The sequence below is a fragment of the Danio rerio genome, chromosome 3 (assembly GCF_049306965.1).
Source record: "Danio rerio strain Tuebingen ecotype United States chromosome 3, GRCz12tu, whole genome shotgun sequence".
Lineage (NCBI taxonomy): Eukaryota > Metazoa > Chordata > Actinopteri > Cypriniformes > Danionidae > Danio > Danio rerio.
Genome location: NC_133178.1, coordinates 7,702,884 through 7,724,410, shown reverse-complemented (window position 1 = coordinate 7,724,410; position 21,527 = coordinate 7,702,884). Strand labels below are relative to the sequence as shown.

General features: G+C 34.5%; 1 protein-coding gene across 2 annotated transcripts in view; it reads right to left on the bottom strand.

The window, feature by feature from the left end:
• Positions 1-13,004: 13,004 nt before the first annotated feature.
• The window catches only part of gvin1l (GTPase, very large interferon inducible 1, like), a 39,216-nt gene continuing 30,693 nt past the window's right edge, over positions 13,005-21,527 (bottom strand). For both annotated transcript variants that reach the window (XM_068218672.2, XM_073943943.1), the window contains one exon: positions 13,005-17,883. In XM_068218672.2, the coding sequence (XP_068074773.1) occupies positions 13,135-17,883 (4,749 nt within the window). In that variant the 3' untranslated portion in view covers positions 13,005-13,134. The remainder of the gene's footprint in view (positions 17,884-21,527) is intronic.

Sequence of the window (21,527 nt, the reverse complement as noted above, 5' to 3'; positions counted from 1 at the left end):
GAAGATTAAACAATATGGTACTAACTTACATTATGTAACATAAAAAAAGAAAAGCTAAAAAAAAAATATTAGGCATTATGTAAATTTTAATTGATTGAATAAGTTTTTTTTTTTTGTTATTATTATTATCTTACCAATTTATTTTTCTGCCCCTGGCATCTGCTTATACTTTGTCTAACTGAAATAATTTCTTTCATTTTATTTGATTTATTTTTATTATTTTCATAACTGTTGTGAGATGTATTCTCTTGTACTATGTTTATAAATACTACATAAAAAAATCTACATTTACAAATTTTCGTTGTGTTGTATGGCTAACATCTTTTTACATTGTACTTAGTTTCAAAAAGGATCTTTACATTGGACTTTGAGTATGAGCGCCAGTTTTATGTGGTGAATTTGGTTTTTGTTGCCAAATATTTAACATTCAACATCAAATATTCAATAAATCTAAATATTCAACCTCCAGAGCAAAACTCTTAATTCATCTAATTGTCAAGCATAAAAAGGACGTGTTTGCAAGCCTTTCTCTATTTTTAATGGCTTGTAAATCTCATCTGTGCTTTATTAAATGTGTACTGTTTAATACAAAAAAAATCTACATTTACAATCTTGTTGAATGATATGGATTTAACTGCTAGAAATAAATCTTTTTTATCCTAATTGAGTTGATAGAGGATTAATTTATTTACTTTCTTTATTTGATGATTTTGGTAACTTACTGTCTTTTGAGCGCTTTATGACTGTTCATGACTTTCCTATTCCCTTTAGAGAATGTAATACTGTTCTTAGAGCTATCCCTACAGGCTTAATGCATCTGGTCAAAAGTCATATACAATACAATACAAAAAATATGAAGGAATCAGCATTAGTGCTGGACGGCATTGACACTCATGATGAGAAATATAATAATAAACATATTCATCTAATTCTTCCGCAAATAAATCTTATTGTTCTGCGAGGCAAATTTTATTTTGCGGCATTAATTAATAATATAGATTGGAGAAAAGCTTGGTTGATGCCTTCCTAATAAAACTAAACAAATCCACTTTAAAATATTGCATGAAATAAATCCGGCTAACTCATTTGTTTCCAAATATGTTGATATTCCGAGTAATTGTACATTTTGTGGTGAGGATGATGAAACTTTAATACATTTGTTTTGTATGTGTGAATTTGTTCAGAAATTTTGGTTTGACCTCTATCGTTATTTAAACACTCCTCCTACCTTTGCACAATCTTTTAGTTCCTTTTCGACATTTTCTGATTGAAGTTGACTCACTGCTTAAATATTTCCGTATGTGTAACAACAAAAAATGTGATTTCTTGGTTCTGTATGAAGAACTTTTATCTATTGACTCTGATTTGAGTTAGATAGCTTTCCTAATGCTCTTAATTTATTTATTTTCATACACTTTTATACAGTTGTAATTTACTTAACCTTTAAACTTTACTTTTCCTTTGTTTTGTTAGTCTTGTTTTCTTTCTGCAGCGAATGTAGTTTGTATTTTTCCTCTTTTGTATCTCTCTTATATTGATCTCCTGATTGTGGTTGTATATTTTTATTCTTTAAAAATTATCTACATTTACAATACTTTTAGTTAGTCAGCTCTTAGAGTATTGTGGTGTCCCTTTTTCATACGAAAAATGTATGCATCAGTTTTCTTTTCCTGTTCCCCCAAAAGAATATGCCATAGTTTTTGGTTAAATCCCTGATTGAGTTATACCTTTAGTCAAATCTGGCCCTAAAGGTTCTTTAGATTCTTTTATTTTTGACAACCCAAATCCTTTTGTTCACCAAACTCTTCTCAGTTCTATGTCAAACAAAGATATTCGCTTAGTTATTAATAGTTCTCGGATCTCTTTCCCTGCTTGCATAGGTTTTTGGAATAATATATTTAATGACATAGATTGGAAACAGTTTTGGCTTCTTCAGAAAAAAAATCTTTTTATCTAATAAAGCCGTTGAAGTCTCAATCAAAATCATTTATAAATGCTACACAATAAATACCAAACTAGCTAAATTTAATACCAATATTACCCCTAAAAGCTCATTTTGTACTCAGTGCGATAAAACCCTAAACCATTTATTTTGGGAGTGCAGTTACTGTAAAGTGTTTTGGGTTGACTTTTCCAATTTCATTAAAACATTCTTATTTCAAAACTGTAATTCCCCCCAAATTTCATTCCTTGGTTTCTCGCTGAATGTAGATTCCTCTCATTGTAAATTTATTATAAATTTGTTTTTTAGCAAAAATTTACATCCATAAATGTAAATTTTCAAAGAAACACCTTTACTTTTCATTTTTAGAAAAGGCTTTGAAATATAGGTGAACGCTCTAAAAGACTCTAACGATTATTAGAACGCTTTCCTGGTGTAAATAATTTAAACTTGTTTAATTTGCTAGAATTTTATTTATGTAACCCTCTTTGTCTCCTTGTTCATATTTTATCTTTGTTAGGTTCTTTCTTGCTTAAAAAATCTACATTTACAATGTTGATGTTTTAAAACGATGTAACAATAAGGTAATAAGGAAGGCTTTCTGTTTGTCGTCTCTACCTACAGCAATATATTTTGATATTATTAAAGCAATATTTTTTTTCATTATTTAATAATGTTTCTTGGGTTAAAGCTTGGAAGTTGATAAATAAGTTTTGCATAAATAACAAAATTTAGGAAGTGTTGTACGAAATACTCCTTAATATTTATCCTGCTAAATATGTTTTGGAAAGATTTAAACTTAATATTTCATATATGTGTGAATTTTGTGGTCAAGAAAAAGAAACAATTTAGCATCTTTTTTTCATTGTATTTACTCAAGAATATTTTGGAAAGATTTGTAATTGTTTATTAACAAAAAAATGGAGTATAAGATAGAAATTGGTTTATTTGATCTACTGTTTTGTTCTGATAATGAGATAACTGTAAAGGAAAATATATTTTTTATTTTGTTTATACTGTTAGGAAAATACCATATACATAAGAAAAGGTGGACTCAATGTAAACCAAACTTTACCCATTTTGTGAATGACTTCAAATTATATGTAATTTTTTTTGAAAAATCACAAAACAAAATAGCACTGAAAACATGTACTGCTTTGAAAACATCTAATTTCATGTAAATGTAATTTAACTTCATTTTATTTTTCTATTAGAAACTATGTGAAATGTAATGCCTCTTGTTTTGTGGCATTGAGTTAAAAAATACTTTTACAAAAAAAGAGAGAGAAAAAACGATCTACATTTACGAACAGGTCATTCCAATGTCAATTGTACATTACATATTAAAGGTAAACACAATACAGGTTTATGTGAGGCATGTTTAGTAGAGGAAAAAGTGGAGCATGTGTTGTTTCTGTGTACATATGAAAGGGAAAGACTATGTTTAAAAGAAGAAATATTAAGAATGGGTTTATCTAAATTGGCATTAAGCAGGGTTTTAAAAGATGAGCCAAATGCAGGAGAAAAAATCAGGACAAATCTAAAATAATTAGAAATATCGGTTAAATAGACAGGATGTAGCAAATAGGTTGGAAACTAGAGCCTTTCTTTTCACACTCCATCAGGTGGCGATATGTACCTACTGTAAAAGCTAGGTCGCAACCTGCCAATACAACCTAAAAAAGAAGATTCAACTATCTCTTACACTGCAAAAAATGCTTCTCTTACTTAGATTTTTTGTCTTGTTTCTAGTCCAAATATCTCACAGTTCTTAAATCAAGAAGAATTATCTAGACAAGCAAAACATATTGTCTTGTTTTCAGCAATAATGTGCCAAAATTAAGTAAGTTTTTACCTAAAACAAGCAAAATAATCTGCCAATGGGGTAAGCAAAATAATCTTATGTCAAAAGGAAAAACAAGATTGTTTTGCTTACCCCATTGGCAGATTATTTTGCTTGTTTTAAGAAAAATTCACTTAATTTTGGCATATTACTGCTGAAAACAAGGCAATATGTTTTGCTTGTCTAGAAAATTCTTCTTGATTTAAGAACTGTGAGATATTTGGACTCAAAACTAGACAAAAAATCTAAGTAAGAGAAGCATTTTTTGCAGTGTATTGCTCTGGGTTTGTTAGAGATTTAAATTGGAGGAAGGTTTGGTCATTGCCTAACATGTTTTCTTTATTACAAACCAATTTAAAGAGGTCTCATTTAAAATTCTTCATTATTATTAACGTCAAACATTTTCTTTCTAATTTTATTGTTTATTTTTCATAGAACATAGAAGCAGTGTTCATTTTCCTTCCACAACTACTGTACTGCAATTTCCAACATCAGGATGCCAGAAAGTCTGTATGTGACGTAACACTTTTTGTTTTTAAAGAATATGAGTTTGTGGTTCAACTATCTTTTATTGTTTCTGGGTTCCTTAGAGATTTAAATTGGAGGAAGGTTTGTTCATTGCCTGACATTTTTAACTTTTTATTACGAAAACAGGTCTCATTTAAAACTCTACATTTATTTTTATCCTGTCAAACATTTTCTTTCTAAGTTTGGACAGGAGGATATAGATCAAAACTGTTCATTTTGTTTGTCGCAGCCAGAAACCGTGCCACATATTTTCTGGAATTGTCAGTTCTCAAAGAAACTATGGTGTGAGCTCTCCAAATTCATAATAACAAACTATTACAACATTAGGTATGATTCCAACCAAAGATGCCAATTAAATTTATGCACAAAACTGGAATGTCACATAAAAGATGTGCGAATAAAGCAGCGTTTCCATCCAACGAGTCAAAGAGAACAAAATCGTCTCTTCCTGAGTAACTGGTGCCAAAATATGAAAAGTAAAAAGGAAATTTATTAATGTAAGAAAAGCTGTGTGAATTTTTTTATTTATTAAATTACTTATGCCTCAGAAGACAATGCCGACATGCAATGAATGCGTGGTGGCACTTGAAGGTGGCATTTCAGATGTTTTACAATGTGCTCTGCCTGTTGGTTTGTCCATTAACACACATTTTGATCATCACATGATCTCTTAACAAAATCACATGACCTTTTTTAATATACATACTGGAATTTGTTCAGTAAAAGTGTTTCCATCTTAGTTTGTGCACATCTTTTCTTATCGAATAAAAAGTTTATCCTACTCAGTTATGCGTATACTTTTTTATGCGCATTTTCAAAATTTATGCGCATCTTGCCGTTTTCCATCAATCATTTGTTTATGCACATATCCAAAATGCACATACGAATAGGTGGATGGAATCAGTTTTTTTTTTTTAAATATCAACACGTTGTCCTTTGAACTGTAACAAGAACATTGAGATTGAAGCTTATGTTATTAATCTTTGCTAATATTTACAAAGTTTTATATTCATTGATTTAAACTTATGAACCAAAAACACTTTTATCCTGTAATGCTTAAAGAATTAGAACATTATATGAACTCCATTAAACACAAGCAAAGTCAGTCGCAGCAGGCAAGTGCAGAAACTCCATTTAAACGGTGGTAAAATAAATTCATAAAAATAGACTCTTTTTACATGTTACTCGTAAAACGACATATTTTGTTAAGTTTAAATCATGTTAATGGAATTTAATGTTTTTCTCTAAACAATGTTTTTCATCCAACTGATGTCTGAAGTCTTTGTGCTCTTTAGACTTGTGAAGTGCTCTATGGATCTGTCTTTCTCGAAGATGATGATTGCTTTCATTCAAGACATGACTAGTAAGTGCATTTGTTCTTAACATGCTTACATTTGAAGATCCACCTGTGCTTCCATTCATTAACAAATAGTTCAGCCAAAAAGTTACATTTGCAGAAAATCTTTGTACCCTCAGGCCATTAATTATGTAGATGAGTCTTTCTCAATTTAAACAGTAAAGAGTCTAAGCAGATGATAAAAAACATCAAAACAGTGTAGAACTAATTCACATGACTGCAGTAAGCCAAGTAATGTTTTTAGAAGGAAAAACTAAAATGTATATATATATATATATATATATATATATATATATATATATATATATATATATATATATATATATATATATTTATACATACTCATGTGTTTTCTGTTTTACTTTTTAACAAATGACTGAACATATGATGTGTCTTGGTCCACACTCTCACAAGGCCTGACTTCATGCTTTACTAAGGGTGTACCCACCAAGTGTGCCGCAAGCCTGCGTTTGAGTGAAGGTCTCGGCCGTTAGATCGCCCCCTGGGGGCTGGCTGCAGTACAAGTCATAAAGCCCGCCTCCTCCGTGTTAATGAAGGAGACTTGAGCCCAAATAAAAAAATTTATTACACTTGCAATAAAATGTCCCGAAAGATGGTTCTGGTCGATTAAGGCACTGGTTATTGTGCTGACATAGGTGTAGATCTTCATTTTTGTAAACAATTTGTTTTTAGCAGTAATTTAATGCTGGGCGTGTCATCGTGATTGACAGCTGTGATTGACAGTTTCTCAAAGCAGACCGTCTGAGCTTCGGCAGGAGACTGAAGTAGACTGAAGTGTTATTATTCGATTTCTGTGTTATTTTACCATGACAAAATGAGTTCAGCAGTACACTACAGTTTCTGAAATACACAATCCTGGTGGAACACTGTTTATTCGCTAAGATCAGGGCTTTTTTCGGGCTTTATCAGTTTGCTGATACACGCCTAACCACCCAGATAGCAAAACACACTCGGGCCAGTTCCAGCTAGATTCTCGCCTGCCGGAGACTTACCCCTCAGAGCTCAGACTGACTACCTCTTCTGGACCTACTCCAGATGCCTGGACTCACTGCCCGATTCCAGCCCGAGTCAATCGAGCCTGATGCGGCGGCCGAGCGAGCAGGCGCTGCCGCATGCGAGTCGGAATCAGCCCGCGACGCCGCGAGTAGGTTATGCGCTGCGGCCCAGAGCTGGCGCGATTGAATATATAAAACCCTCATATTTGTTAACGTTATTACATCCATTAGTGTTGATTTGACAGCAAACGCATGCTGAGAAGTTCGGGGGGCGTGGTTGATTTTACATAAAGCGTTTGGTTGGAAGCTCGACTCCGCTCATTTTCGCGGCTCCTCCTCTGGCTCCATCAGACAGTCCTTCTGCGCATGTCAAGGCTCCAATTTCAGCAGTCTTTTGCGACAGTTTGTGCCCGTCAAGCAGGCGTTTTGCCCTCAAGGTGTTCAATGGGAAAAAGGGCTGTCGCGTCGTCCATATTTTTTACAGTCATTGGTACCCACACTAGGCCATCCAAACCGTGCCCAGGCACATTTCACCACATTTCACATTTCACTGTTCAGCATGAATACAGCATGCAATATTATCTGATAATAATGTCAGAAATAATTCCAAAAGGCAACTGACTGTGTAAAGCCACATAAAACAAAACTAAAATATGACGTATATGCCAAGTTCAGCTGTTAATCAGCCAGAATCAGCTGAGGTGACAAGATGGCAACCAGCGAGATGTAGCTGTCACTCAAGTGGCCACGCCCTTAATTATGCAGACTTAATGTAACTTGATATAAATAAAACACATGAGTTATAAAAAAATTTCACCCCCCTCACAGTTGTCATGAAGGTTTTAATATTAGCTTTATGAACCAAAATAGTTTTTTGTACCAGGCTGTAAACAACATTTTTCTGCTGTAAAGTCAGCCATTTTAATATTGGGGTCAATAGAAATCTGTCCTATTATGGAGCCAGGACTGGCGGAATTTTTATGTATTGCCGTTTCAGGTGCTTCCGTATTTGCTTCATGAGGGAGAGTGAGATGTTACCACTTGCTTCAAACCCATATTCCATGATGGGGCAATGGGTTTTTGAAGAGTTATTACAACCTAACAGACAACCTCCTTCTCATCATTTCTGTTTGTTGTCAAAACTGACAGTTGGGGGGCGTGGTTAAATATGAACATTTGAGCCAAGTCATTATTTGGTGCTGAGGAAATGAAACATCTGTGTCATGTGATAGCTAACAGAACAAATCAGGATGTTTAGTTCATGCTGCTGCTATAGACACATTAAAGTGATTTTATATATAAAACATATGATTATTGCATTTAAAACTTAGCTCAGGCTATTTCTGTATCTGAATCTTTGTTTCAAAACATTATTAGGCTGCACAGTGTATGGTTTCAGCATCGATATCGCAATGTGCACATCCGCCCTAGTTACATCGCAGGATCTGCAATGTCGTGTCAGGATTATAGTCAAGCAGGAGCCACAGTTGAAAACCTATATTATTTGTGGAGTTTTTGTAAAGTTTAACTATAAAGTTGCTGAAACGTTCATCACCTGCATGTGTTTTTAAGGCCTGTGTGAGCATTTTAAGCAAGTTTAAAGCATTCAGGTACAAGGATTTATGATGTTTATAACTTAGAGATTATATTTATTGCTGTCATATCAGCAGCACAGCACATAATTATCCAATTTGTGAGTGAATGTAAAGGCATTAAAATATATTTTCCACCCACTAAGATAAGCCGTCGGGCAGCGTGGACATAGACTTTGGCAGCCCACTGGAAAAAGCAATAGCCCTGGGATGTCGAGCTAACTACTTTGCAAGCCCTGATAAAAGTGACCCTGTCGGAACAAGAAAATGACTGAATGTATTTAAAAATGGTTCAGGTCAACTGTTCAATTCTAGGAGACTTTATTTAACATCTTGTTCTAGAAAAGAAAGAACACAGAGGTGAACTGAAAACAGTTGTTTTATTTAAATTTTTTGCAGTCGATACAGTTAGATAGCAATTATTTTAAGTACAGTGAAATAATAAAATACTTGTCAAAAGAGTAATTTTCTTTTTATAAATCACACAAATGAATTTTTTTTTACATTAACAGTCCTTGTGAGATTTTTTTTAATCACCAAAGCCTTTTTATTTTCAATAAATTAATTTTTATTAATCATTTTTTTTGTTTAATTAAGGGCATTTCAAATGATCATTTAGGCCAAGGTCTCAAATAGGCCTTAAAATCGCTGAGATCTGGCTGCTATTTAACTTCAGCAAGTAAAAAGTAAAAAAAAAAAAAAGACTTGATAGGTGAAAATAATTTCATTCTGTAAGCTTTTTTAAAAGTTCAGATAAATGTACTGTAGCATGGCACTAACAACATTACAATTTCCTATATATATATATATATATATATATATATATATATATATATATATATATATATATATATATATATATATATATATATATATATGTATAAATATATATATATATATATGTATATATATATGTATATATATATATTTATATATATATATATATATATATATATATATATATATATATATACACTGTAAAAAATTGCTGTTAAAAAACGGTCATATTCTACGGTAAAATAATGTTTTTTCACTAAAACAGTAATATTCTGTTAAAAATAGTGCTTTCTGGGTAACATTTTTGTTTTCGAGAAAGTAACCAACTGCAGAAAACTGTGAGCTAACAGAGTTCAGATTCGATGTTTTGAAGTCTGTGTTTGAAATCACACTTTGTGTCCTTGTTCACTATTTCATACACTAGTTAACTAATATAGTTCACCTGACAGAGTTAATGAACACTAATGAGTGAATTCAGACACTGATGAACACCTGCTGTTAATAATTACAATTACTGAAGAAAAGAAACAAGAAACACAAACAGTGACTTGAGTTACAACATTAAATAAAATAAAATAAAATAAAACAGCTTCAGTCTCAGCAGAGGATCATTAAACAACTCCACAAACAACAGCAGACACACTTATTACTGACTGATTTGACTTCCATACTATTCTCATTGAGATCCAACAGAAATTAAGGTGTTTTTTGTGTCACCGTAATGGAGTGAGGGGCTGATTTAGTTGGGCTCCTCACCCTTGGTCTCATTTAATAAGACTTTCCAACTGCTGTAATACAGAGTATACAAAACGTTTATACTATAGCAATAAAGTTGGGAAGTCAATAAATAGAGAAATCTATTTGTCTGAAATTAGTTCTGATAAATGTTTTGTTATAAATCTGGAAGAAGGGCATCATGCAATAGATTTTATGCTTAGTTGCAGGTATTAATTTAATTAAAGAGAAGTGGAAACAGAAAAGATACCTCCGTAATTACTTAACAGTTAAGAAATAACATACAAAAACAGTTCAGTTATGACAAATACACACTCAGACCTCATGAATCTGACCTTGTATCTCAACAATGGTAACAATTCAAATGTTTCATGCTGCAATGCATGCTGGTAGTGGCACGGTACAAATATCCCAGCATGCATTGCGGTATAAATAAATGTTGTATAATGGTCTAACAGTTTTCTTTATTTGTGTTTGATTCTGCTGTTGTTTATGTTTAGACTTTCAGTTGCCTGTTTGTGAGTTAAACTGTTAATTTTTGTTAAATTTGTTGTCACCATTATTGAGGTTCATATGCTGATTATTGATGTCTCTTTGAGTGCGATTTACACCATAGAGCAGTGTTATTGTCCAAGATATTCTTAAAAACTTCCAGAAATCATTGCCATATATAGACATATAATGTAAAACAATAGATTTAACATTTAATAGGAGCAGTAAATTTTATTATACTAAATGAGAACAGATTCTGCCATTTAATAGCAACATGAACATCACCAGATCTTATTTAGGTTTTTGGCTGGCTTGCCTCAACAAAAGAGCTTTTTAAACAAAGTTCTTAACAATTGCAGCAGCCACGATATATAAATGTTAAAAATGACAGGGCTAAGAGCCCAACTAAAGCAAACTCTGTTCTCCATGATGGTGACGTAAAACTTTAACTTTTTCTCAAGAAGAACTTTAGTAAATGTTATACAAAAATACATGTATTAAGTAATAAGTGTAGCTGGTGATGATGTTTGTAAAGTTGTTTAATCATCCGCTGATCATTTAAATGATTTAATCAGTTGTTGTTCTTCAGGTTATTTCATTATAAAGCTGTGACTAAAGTTTTGTATGTTCTGTTCTTGTTTTTTCCCTTCAGTATTTCTTCATTTGTTCATTGTTAATCCTCAATTATCATTTAATTAGTCAGTTAATTAATGAATTTACTTCAGCTTTGCTACATGTTTCTTGAACACTCAGTAGTGTGGACACTTCAATTAAAACTGAAGTATATGCTCTGGGGTTTAAAGGGTTAAAGGTGTGAGAGGTAAAAACACAGTGTAAAAATGTATTTTAACAGTAATATACTGTTAATTTACACTACAGAAGTAGACTGTAAAAAAACAGTAGATTGCTGGCAACCACAGCTGCCAGTAGATTACTGTTAAATCAAGGAAAAAACAGTATTTTACTGTAAAACCTGAAGCTAATTTCTTCTGTCTGTCACCGTTGTGGAGGAGAGTAGAGCCAGTGTATGAGTTAAAGATGAACAATGAACTGCTGATGTTATTCTGCATGTTTCTCTATTTAAAGATAGCGGCTGTTTAGTTGCTGATGCAGTCAGAATCTCTCTGGTGATTCCAGATTTACATGTATGTGTGCTGTTGTGAAAAATAAGACATTAGAGTTAAACCGAACTTTTCTAATTAACTAAAATAAGTTATCATTATAAGTATGCTTCTAAGCATATATAGCACATTACTTCATAAACTCATTCAGCAGTTGACCAAGTTGAGGCAGTTGCTTTCAGTGAGCAAAATGAGTTCCCTTGAGTATTGTGTAAATCAATGTAGTCCATGTATTTTTACAGCAACATACTGTAAAATAACAGTACATTGCTGGCAACTGCAGCTGCCAGTATTTTACTGTTTTTTAACGGGACAATTTTTAACAGTGTATATATATATATATATATATATATATATATATATATATATATATATATATATATATATATATATATATATATATATATATACATACATTCATACAGTTGAAGTGAGAATTATTAGCTCACCTTTGAATTTATTTTCTTTTTTTAGTATTTCCCAAATTATGTTTAACAGAGCAAGGAATTTTTCATTTGTTTTTTCTTCTGGAGAAAGTCTTATTTGTTTTATTTCGGGTAAAATTTAAATTTTTTTAAAGACCATTTTAGGGACAAAATTATTAGCCCTTTAAAGCTATTTTTTTTCGATAGTCTACAGAACAAATCATTATACAAGAACTTGTAATTACCCTAACATGCCTAGTTAACCTAATTAACCTAATTAAGCCTTTAATTGTCACTTTAAGCTGTATAGAAGTGTCTTGAAAAATATCTAGTCAAATATTATTTACTGTCATCATGGCAAAGATCAAATATGTATATGATAGAATATGTTTGTGTGTGTGTGTGTGTGTGTGTGTGTGTGTGTGTGTGTGTGTATGCATAAAATAGTAAAAGGGAACAATTGACAGTAATTGATACACTAAATTACATCAAATCCAAAACAATCTGCAATATTTGGGTGCCTTATATCTGCTGTAAATCATAACAGATTAGAGAGGCACATCACTGTATGCATCCTCGTGATTAAAAGAGATCAAACCAACAACTGACTACAAAACTACAAATCAATAAACTACTAATAAAAAAACTAATAATCACAACTAAACCTATCTATGTAATAGTCAAAACTGTTAGCATTTAACATTTTAGAGATTTTTTAGAGGTTAAGGCCCAATCCCAATTCTATATATTTTTTAACCCCTTTCCCTTCGCCTTAGCTCTTGAAATAGAGTGTGAAGAGGAAGGGCTTAAAAATTACCGTTAAGATATTGTACAGCACTACAACATCTGCACACATCATATGTCATCGCGATCTCTTGCTTTATATGAGATGAGACGATCACGACTGCTGTAGTTAGGCCAGTTGTGTTATTTTTAGGTATTTATCTTAAGGAAATCACCAAAGGCAATGGTATCATGTTATCAGAGGATATAATGTGGCAATAAGATCATAACTGTGCTTTTATAATTATTTTTTTCATAAAATGTTAAATTTTTTTAAAAGCAAAAAAACAAACCCCTTTATGAACGCATTAAAACATATGCTTGTTTGTTGTAAAAATTCGTATTAATGGCAAAAAATACTAATTTGTGCTTCTTATGCCTTCAAGCTAAAGAGAATTGGGACACCTCTGCCCTTTCACATGAAATCGCAAAAGGAGGGGCAGGGGTAAGGGCTAAGGGGTACAATTAAGATTGAAGTGTTAGAATTTTTAAATAATCATGTTTTATGTGTTCTGTTGGTATTTTAAACAAAGCATTTATCCAAACTTTTAATAGCATCTGGCTTTGTATGATTTTTCCATTCGTCTGGGATCTTTCCATGTCCATCAAATGTTTTCTCATATTTTTGTTCCAGATTTTTCTGGAATCTGCACACAAACCACTTCCAGTAGGGCAGCTCAGAGAGGTCAGGGGTGATGCTCCATGTTGCATACACTCCTCCTGCTTGTTTGTAATCTTTATATGGGAAACTCACGTCTGATTCTAAAAATTGTTTATCACTAGCCACTGAAGTAGTGCAAAAACCAGCAGACAGATGTGTTGTTTCATTATAATGCCATCCATTGATTCCATCTACTCTGTGGAAAGGAACACTGTGGTCTTCATCATGGTTTTCTATGGTGTTTGTGCAGATGGCGGCACAGAACGGACACTGAGCCCAACAGCATTGACAGAAGTGATCAATCAGAAGCTTCTCTGGTCTACATGTGACATCAGTTTTTTTCTCAAAATTCTCTTTGTTGACTGCACTGCTGATCTCAGATGTTATTTTTGGAAGATCTTTTTTAATCACAACTTCAAGGAGGTTGAAATCATTAACATCCTCATGTGAGACACCGCTGAAGTTTGTTTCAGAGAAGATCAACTCTTCTGAGAGCTGCTGTCTAAAATTCTTCAACCACAAACCAACATCACCGCTATTGACTTCTTCGGTAGATTGATGTGCTGCTTTCACAATCTTCTGCTGCAGAAGTTCAATGTTCTCCTTTATCTTGGGTAAAACACTGATGTTGAACTTTTCACTGATGTACCGACTGACTTCATCTCTGATGAAACTCTTGAAGTGATCTTTGGGTGTTTCAATGTACTTCATGTATTTGTCAAAGTTCTCCTCTTCTGCCAGTGTCTTTAGAATGTGTTTCTCCAGATTTGATCTGTTTCCATTCAGTGAAGGACAATTTGTTGTCATTTCATCTGCCAATTCTCTGGCAGTTTTCTTGTAAACGCTCTGCTCAATGGGCTCTTTAAGCTTCTGACAAATGATCTCCCCAAAAATGGCAGCTGACGAAGTTCCATGGATATGTTTCTGAAAAATACTGTAGTACTCCTTTCTCTTCTTTTCAATATATACAACAGGATCATTGGCTTCCCTGAACAGTCTGTGCTGTTCTGTGAATGTCTTAATTGATCCATTACAGATGGAAAGAACCAACTCCACAAAGAATTCATTTTTGAACTCATATTTGACGTGTTCTTCCTCATGTTGTGTTAGTCTTGCTTTGATGTAGTCTATAAGTTGTTGAATGCAGCTGTTATTGTAGCCCATCTTTAAAATGTTAAATGACTCTATAATGTTGTCTGTCTGCTGAGCAAGATCGGTGATTAATGATCTTATTTGGGATTGATCCTCTCTTGATAGACTGTAGCCAAGCTTCTCTCTAGCATATGAAAATGGATTTGTAAAAGCTTCTGTTAATCCACTGGGTTTTTTAATCTTTACATAATCATCATAGCTCTGCACTATAAAAATATTCCTGTTCTCCTTCCAGTTGTCAACAGAAACGCTTCCATAATTATCATGGAGTAGCTTTCTCACATCTCTCATTATATCAATATCTTTTATTTTAGGAGTGTCTTTGATGGTGTTTTTCACAGTTTGTTGCCAAAACGCATCAAACTCTTTCTTCAGTGTTTCTTCATCTTTTGCTTTGTCTTTGAGTTTTAAGGCAAGTTCTTTGCTCTTTTCATAGAGAGTGTTTTCGTGATGTGTCCTCTGAGCATCAATCTTTTTCTTCAGGCCTCGCTGCTGGAGAATGTCATTAAGCTTCCTCTTTGTTTCTCTGACAATGTTTTCCTGAAGCTCCTTGATTTTGATCACAAAAGATGTTTTCCACTGAATCAGTATTTCTACATCAGTGTCTTTCTCAAAGAATTCTGACATTGAATTTTTTACTTCTTCACTCCTCTTTTTTAGTTCAAATTGAAGATGGGTTTCTTCAACCTCATGAATGTTCTCATTTTCTATTAGGTTGTGCAGTTTGTTTTCAGTTTCTAGCATAACACTGCGGAGCGTCCAGGACCACTTGCTATATTTCGTTTCCAGTTTCCTGTAGGCTGAAATCTCCAGTGAATTTCTAAAGCTAAAGACAAATCGTTCATTCAGTAAAGCCTCCCAGAGATCGTTAATACGTTCTTTTATGTCATCAAGCTTTATTCCTTGTGATTTGGAGGCATGTGAAATAATGGATTTCTTGAGCTCTTGTACATTCTCACAGTAGTTTGGGTTTGGGGGTGCCATTGGTGGACTGCCCTCCCAGAGCTGAGCAAAATACTTTATGTCATTCTGAACATCAAATTTGATTACATCACTGAACCTTTCTGCATCACAGACTTCATCTTTAGCAGCAAGCTTTGTCATTTCATCCAGTGTCTCCTGTAGTTTTCTCCTTCCCTCCATGTTTTTCTCTCCAGCTGTGATGTCTGACACGTTCTGATGCACAAACACACAGCTGGGATACAATCTGACCTTCTTCATCCTCATGAAGGCCTGAACAACGATCTGAAGAGTGTCCTGCATCTCAGAGGGGTTTTCTCCAAAGATGTTGATCAAGGTCAGATTTCCAAGACCTATAACAAATGTGGCCAGTTCATTGTCATGACCTCTTGTTGATTTTCCAGCCAGTTCTAGAGAACGAAGACCTTCAGTATCAACAACCAGAATATAGTCAAAGTTCATCTCAGTTTTCATTTCGTCAGACACTTTGACCAGCTGCATGAAAGCTCCTCTGGTGCATCTGCCAGCACTGACAGCAAACTGGAGCCCAAACATGGCATTCAGCATGGTGGATTTCCCAGAGCTTTGAATCCCTAAAACTGACAACACAAAGACTTTCTGGTCTTTCAGTTGCTGGACAAGCTGATCCAGTACAGCAGAGACCCAGACTACAGGAACATGAGCAGCATCTCCATCCATCAGCTCCAGTGGAAACCCAGAGATCATCATCTCTGCTGCAAGACTTGGGAGAGGAGAGGGTTCAACTTGCAAGTTTTTGTTGATCTCCTTCACAGATGAACATGATTCATAGATCTGACTGATCTCCCGCATGATGTGCTCCAGACCAAATGCTGCTGCTTGAAGATCTTTAGATATTTTCTCAAGTTCTGCTTGTTTAGCTTTGAGTTCAGGTTTATTGTTGTTGTCCTTCTGTTCTTTTAGCTTTACAATCATTGACCATGTTGTATTATACATATTATGTAGTTTAGAAAGGTCATCTGAGCTATGTTCATCAAGGAGTGTTGTGAGCCATTTGAGGAAAAAAACCTTATGTTTGGCATGTGAATCCATTGTTTTAATAAAGTGATTCATAAACTCACTGATGTCAGTTTCATGCTGCTGTTTACGAATGTTCATCATTTCTGTTTTTTTGTCACTTACTATCTTGTCTGGTTCATCTCCCTGAGGTCGGTGTAGTTCTTTGTTCTTCTGACACCATTGATGCCACAGTTTCCCCTGATGAGGCAGAAATGATTCTTTAATTTCTGTCAGATTTTTATTATCCAGTAAACCGATCATCTGCTGTGCTGCTTCTCTTCCTCTCCTGCAGTCTTCATCATCTTCCTCATCGACTCTGATGTCTGAGAATTTGAATGCATCAAGTCTGAAATTTGCAGATGCTTCTAAAAGGCAATCTTGTATTGCACCTCTGAGTTCCTCAGATACATCTGACTGATTTCTGTATTTCAAACCAATTTTGAATTTTTTTCTCTCTAACTCAAATATATTAGAATCATCCTCGGTAAAAAGGCAGATGAGTGGCTTTGGGTTTGTGAACAGTTCTTGGATTATTTTTGCACTTCTGTCATTGCTGTCAAGTTGTGGCAGAAGAACTACATTGACTGAGGCCATTTCTATGAGGATCTTCATCTGTTTCTCATGTTCTCCTGCATCTCCATGTAGATTACAGAAGGCCACGCAGTTATTGAATTTATCAGTGTCTTTTCCAGAAGGACAAAACCAGGCGATCTCCACCACTCCATCCATCAGAACTCTGGATCTGCTGCTTCCAGCGCAGTTCCTGTGGAAGAATGTGTTATGTTTCTCATTGATCAGGCTGTTCATCAGATGAGATTTGGATGAAGACACTGAGCCAAACCTGAAGAAAAACACCATTGGAGTTTCTGCCTTGTAGATTGGCTGTGTTTGACTGATTGTTTCATTGTTGGTGTTTCTGATCTTCCAGCTCTTGGCAATTTTTCTGAATGTCCAGAGTGAAAACTCAGTCTGTTGTGTGAATGGGTCAGGAACAAGCAAAGGCAGAGCATACTGACACTGGGACAGTTTAGTGACCATCATCTGCTTTAGGAAACCATCAGCACAATGAAACACAGCCATCTGCACATCCATAGGGTCGATTCGCTCAGGTTGTTGGGGTCTTTTGTTATACAAAGACATTGCTTTGAATATATCACCACCATGACTAGTTGAGCCAGTGTCTGTTTTCTGTTGTTTGAATGCATCTTTAATTTGAATGTATCTTGCTCTGTAGTCCATCATGAGTAATTTTTGTAAGAACGTCGGAACAAGCTCCTCTTCAGCACATGACTCAACAGTCTGTAATGTATATTTTGTTATCTGAAGAACATCTGCAGCTCTCAGTTTGTCTTTTCTGTAAAGGTGAAGTCTTTGAAATAGTTTCTCTGTTTTTTCAGTGTTTTTCTTTTGTTCATTTTGATCTGTTCCAACTTCTTCTTTTCCGGTGTGCTTTCTTTGACTCTGTTACATAAACAAATAATAGTACTTAGTACTTATATGTAATTCAGTGTTTTTAATCAGTTTTGAAGAGAACTACAACAAACCAGTGTTAATTTCGTTGATGAAAAGGTTTTGTCATAATTTTCATGATGAAATTGTTTCTATAGATGAGAACTAGGTAAGATAAGTGATGACAACGACAACTATAATAAAAATATACTGACATTTTTGTTGACTAATAAAAACGATACGAGAGTGTGATTGAGAGATGTTTTTTTGGAATCAGAATTAATCTTGGTGTGTGATGCATGATGCACACACACACACACATTTTAAAAGTAACTTATCCACATTAGATGTGGGTTGCGATTACGTCATCATTCCTAAGGATGATATCAAGACAAAACAACTAAACCGTATAGGGAGGAAATATCTAATAAAACCAACAAATCTAAAGCAACATCAACATGCCAGAGAATCATCCAGAAATCATCAATCTTTTTTATTTACCCATGTGTGTGCTTTTGCTTAACTGAAACGGTATACCCTCTAACTGAGAAATGACTTTGTTAGATTGTACAATAAAAATTATTACATCTGTAACTAGGGATTTTCAAAATAATCGATTAACCATTAACCGAAAGGGTGCGTTTGCAACCGATTAATGCTATCAGTTAAACGATTAAAAATATTATTTTATATATTTTTAGTTTGGCTGCATAAGGGGCCGATTGAATGCGCCTTTGCGTTAAGAGGGTCATCTTTTGCACGCGGCTCATCCCAGAGTAGCAGTTTGTGCTGTCAAGACAACTACAAAGAACTTTTAAAGATCATGGTTTCCGCTATTTTCATTCTTCCATGGCGGGGACCAAAATGCATCCATCCACGGCTACATTACCCATTCAAAACATTCAGTCATTGTTGTTGTTTTTTATTAGCGGATTATAATCGCACCAAAACGTATTAAAAGGTAAGTGAATCACAACAGCAAAAGCTTTTCTGTAACCGTATAGTGCTGTGCGCTATCTGTTTAACCTTTTGGAGTTACGTGCTGACTAACTGACTGACAGGTGCGCGATGCGTGAGGCTAGCAAACTCAACGAAGCTTTCAGTTAAGATGAACACAGTTTCTATAGTTATACTTTATTTATAGATAAAGGTATATGACTCTGTATATAATCACTCTATCTTGCTGGAGTTTATAGCCGTTTCGCTTCAGGACGCATTAACACCGCTCTGAAGGTCTAATCGCTGTTTTAAGTTATCCAGAGCTGTATGAATGTACAAAAATTATTAAATATTACAATTGTAACAATATAGACAGCAACACTTTTGCACAATTGATTCCCAGCTGATTCAGTCATTTCATTAGAGGACCGGGCTTCTTCTCTTCTTTTTTCCTTGTCAACATAAAGGCAGTGAGATGTGCCTTGTTTTCGGCCCCTTGTTCAACTGCAAGACATATTTAACTTGCGGGACGATAACGTATAACCCATGCCTACAGACACATTTGCCAAAGAAGCAAAATGCAAGAAGAATATTGCTTGAAACAGACGTGTTGATGCCAAATCGCGCTGATGTTGACCTGGATCTGCGTAATAAACGCAACAAATAGGCTTTACCTTTTATTTTACATCTTATAAAGCATGTATGCACATTAACGCAATATTATATTTAAACAACAAAACTGTTTACAAAAAGTCAACATATGCGCGCGTTGTTGCTGTCTTTTCATCACGCAGCGCGCGCACTTGAACCACGAGGGAGAGAGAGGAAACCATATATCAGGACATATTCTTTAAAATAATGATTTCTATTACAAATGTAAAAGGTTTTGTGGTTCATATTAATAACAACGGGGCATTAAATAAAGGCATATTTTCCGTGGAGCAAGCAATTTAAGAAAGTGCGATTTTTATTTGACGGAAGAAAAAACATAGGCTATGATGTGGGAAAAAAGCAGCCTATGCCGGTTATTAAAAAGAATCAGTCAGTATTTTCGTTTTGTAATATAAATTAATTATTTAAGTGTAAATAATTTAGGGCAGTCCTATTTATTTTATTCATTTTATTTAGTTTATTCTGATCTTCTGTGCTAAACACTGCAGGTGCGTGAAAATGCTCTGTTGTATTGTTCTATTATTATTATGCTAGCATGTAAAAATAAATCAGTAGCCTATTTTAAAAGGCAATATTTAATGTGTCAGACACAAAATAGACACGTCAATTTGTTTAATTTAAATTAATAGTAATCTGACCAGTTAACCATTAATAACCGATTAATGAGCGGCGGTTGTCAGTTAGCAAAATTAACCGAAATGAGCATCCCTATCTGTAACATGATCATGGCATTAATTTTTTTGTGTGGAGTTGTTTCCCCAAGCATTTAATTTTAGCTGCAGCTAAAGCTTAGCTTGCCTGATTGAACTGCTTTATTCAGCACGTCATTCTGTGACGTGATTATTTCTTACTGTAATTCAATTCATCTTTATTTCTATAGCGCTTTTACAATGTTGATTGTGTCAAAGCAGCTTCACATAGAAGATTGTAGTGAATTGAAACAGTGTCAGCTCAGTTTTCAGAGTTGAAGTTCAGTTTTGTTTAGTTCCGTGTGGTTTAATATTCAATGCTGAGAGTCCAAACACTGAATAGTAATCTATCGATGCACAGCTCAAGTCTTCAAGTGTAACGCCTGTTTCACACCGCAAGCGTCAGCGGCGCGTGAGCAGAGCGTGTGTTTTCGGCGTCCATGTTAACAGATTAGAGCTTTCATACCGCACGCAGCAGCAGCGCGTCAGAGCGAGGCGTGAGCATCGCCGAAGCAGCAGTGCAGCGATAGTTTCGGCGCTGGGTCTATTTTTGACGCGCTGCTCACGCTCAATTAAAGTGACAGTGCATTGATAATGACCAAAACACAATGAATGACAGTAAAAAGTAGCAATTTTACCCAATAAATACGTTAATAATGTCAAATGGTTTATATATAGTCATTCAAATAAACTTAAAACGATTAAAAACGGCAACAAACATTTATTTAGGCCCGAACTACAAAACCAAATGTAAAACAATTTTAGTATCAGTTTTGCACAGTAGAGTTGCAGGAGAGAGGGAATAGAATATTTACGGGATTTGTAGTCCATAGCGAAGTGTATTGTGGGTAGTGTAGTTCGACACGCATGCTGGATTATGTGAGCTCGCTGTGTGTTGTGCAGCTGAGCAGAGCAAGAAAGTTTTAATCGGCTTTGTTTTATGTTCACTCGAGTTATTCCTACCGGGAGCTGTTTGCATTGTGAATCTGACAACACAAAAATAAGTAAAAGAATGGCATGCATTGGTTACTTTTGTCCGTCTCATCATCTGCACGAGCAGGAATTAACGAGCTGTTATTCTGCCGCTGGACATCACTAAAGCGGAGAAAGTTACACTAGTTTGATCATGTATAAATATCATTATAACTATATTGTATAAATATGATTATAACTAGGTGTACAGCAACCTGATAATCAAAAAAACAAATGACATGATATCACAGGCGATTGTCTTCTGACTGTAGACACTTCTCATATAAGTTAGCTTGAGAAGCATACAGTACTGTTTGATCTATAAAATTTGTAAAATAAAAATTTGCAGGTTAAAGAAACACCATAGGAGGGGCTTTGGTGCAG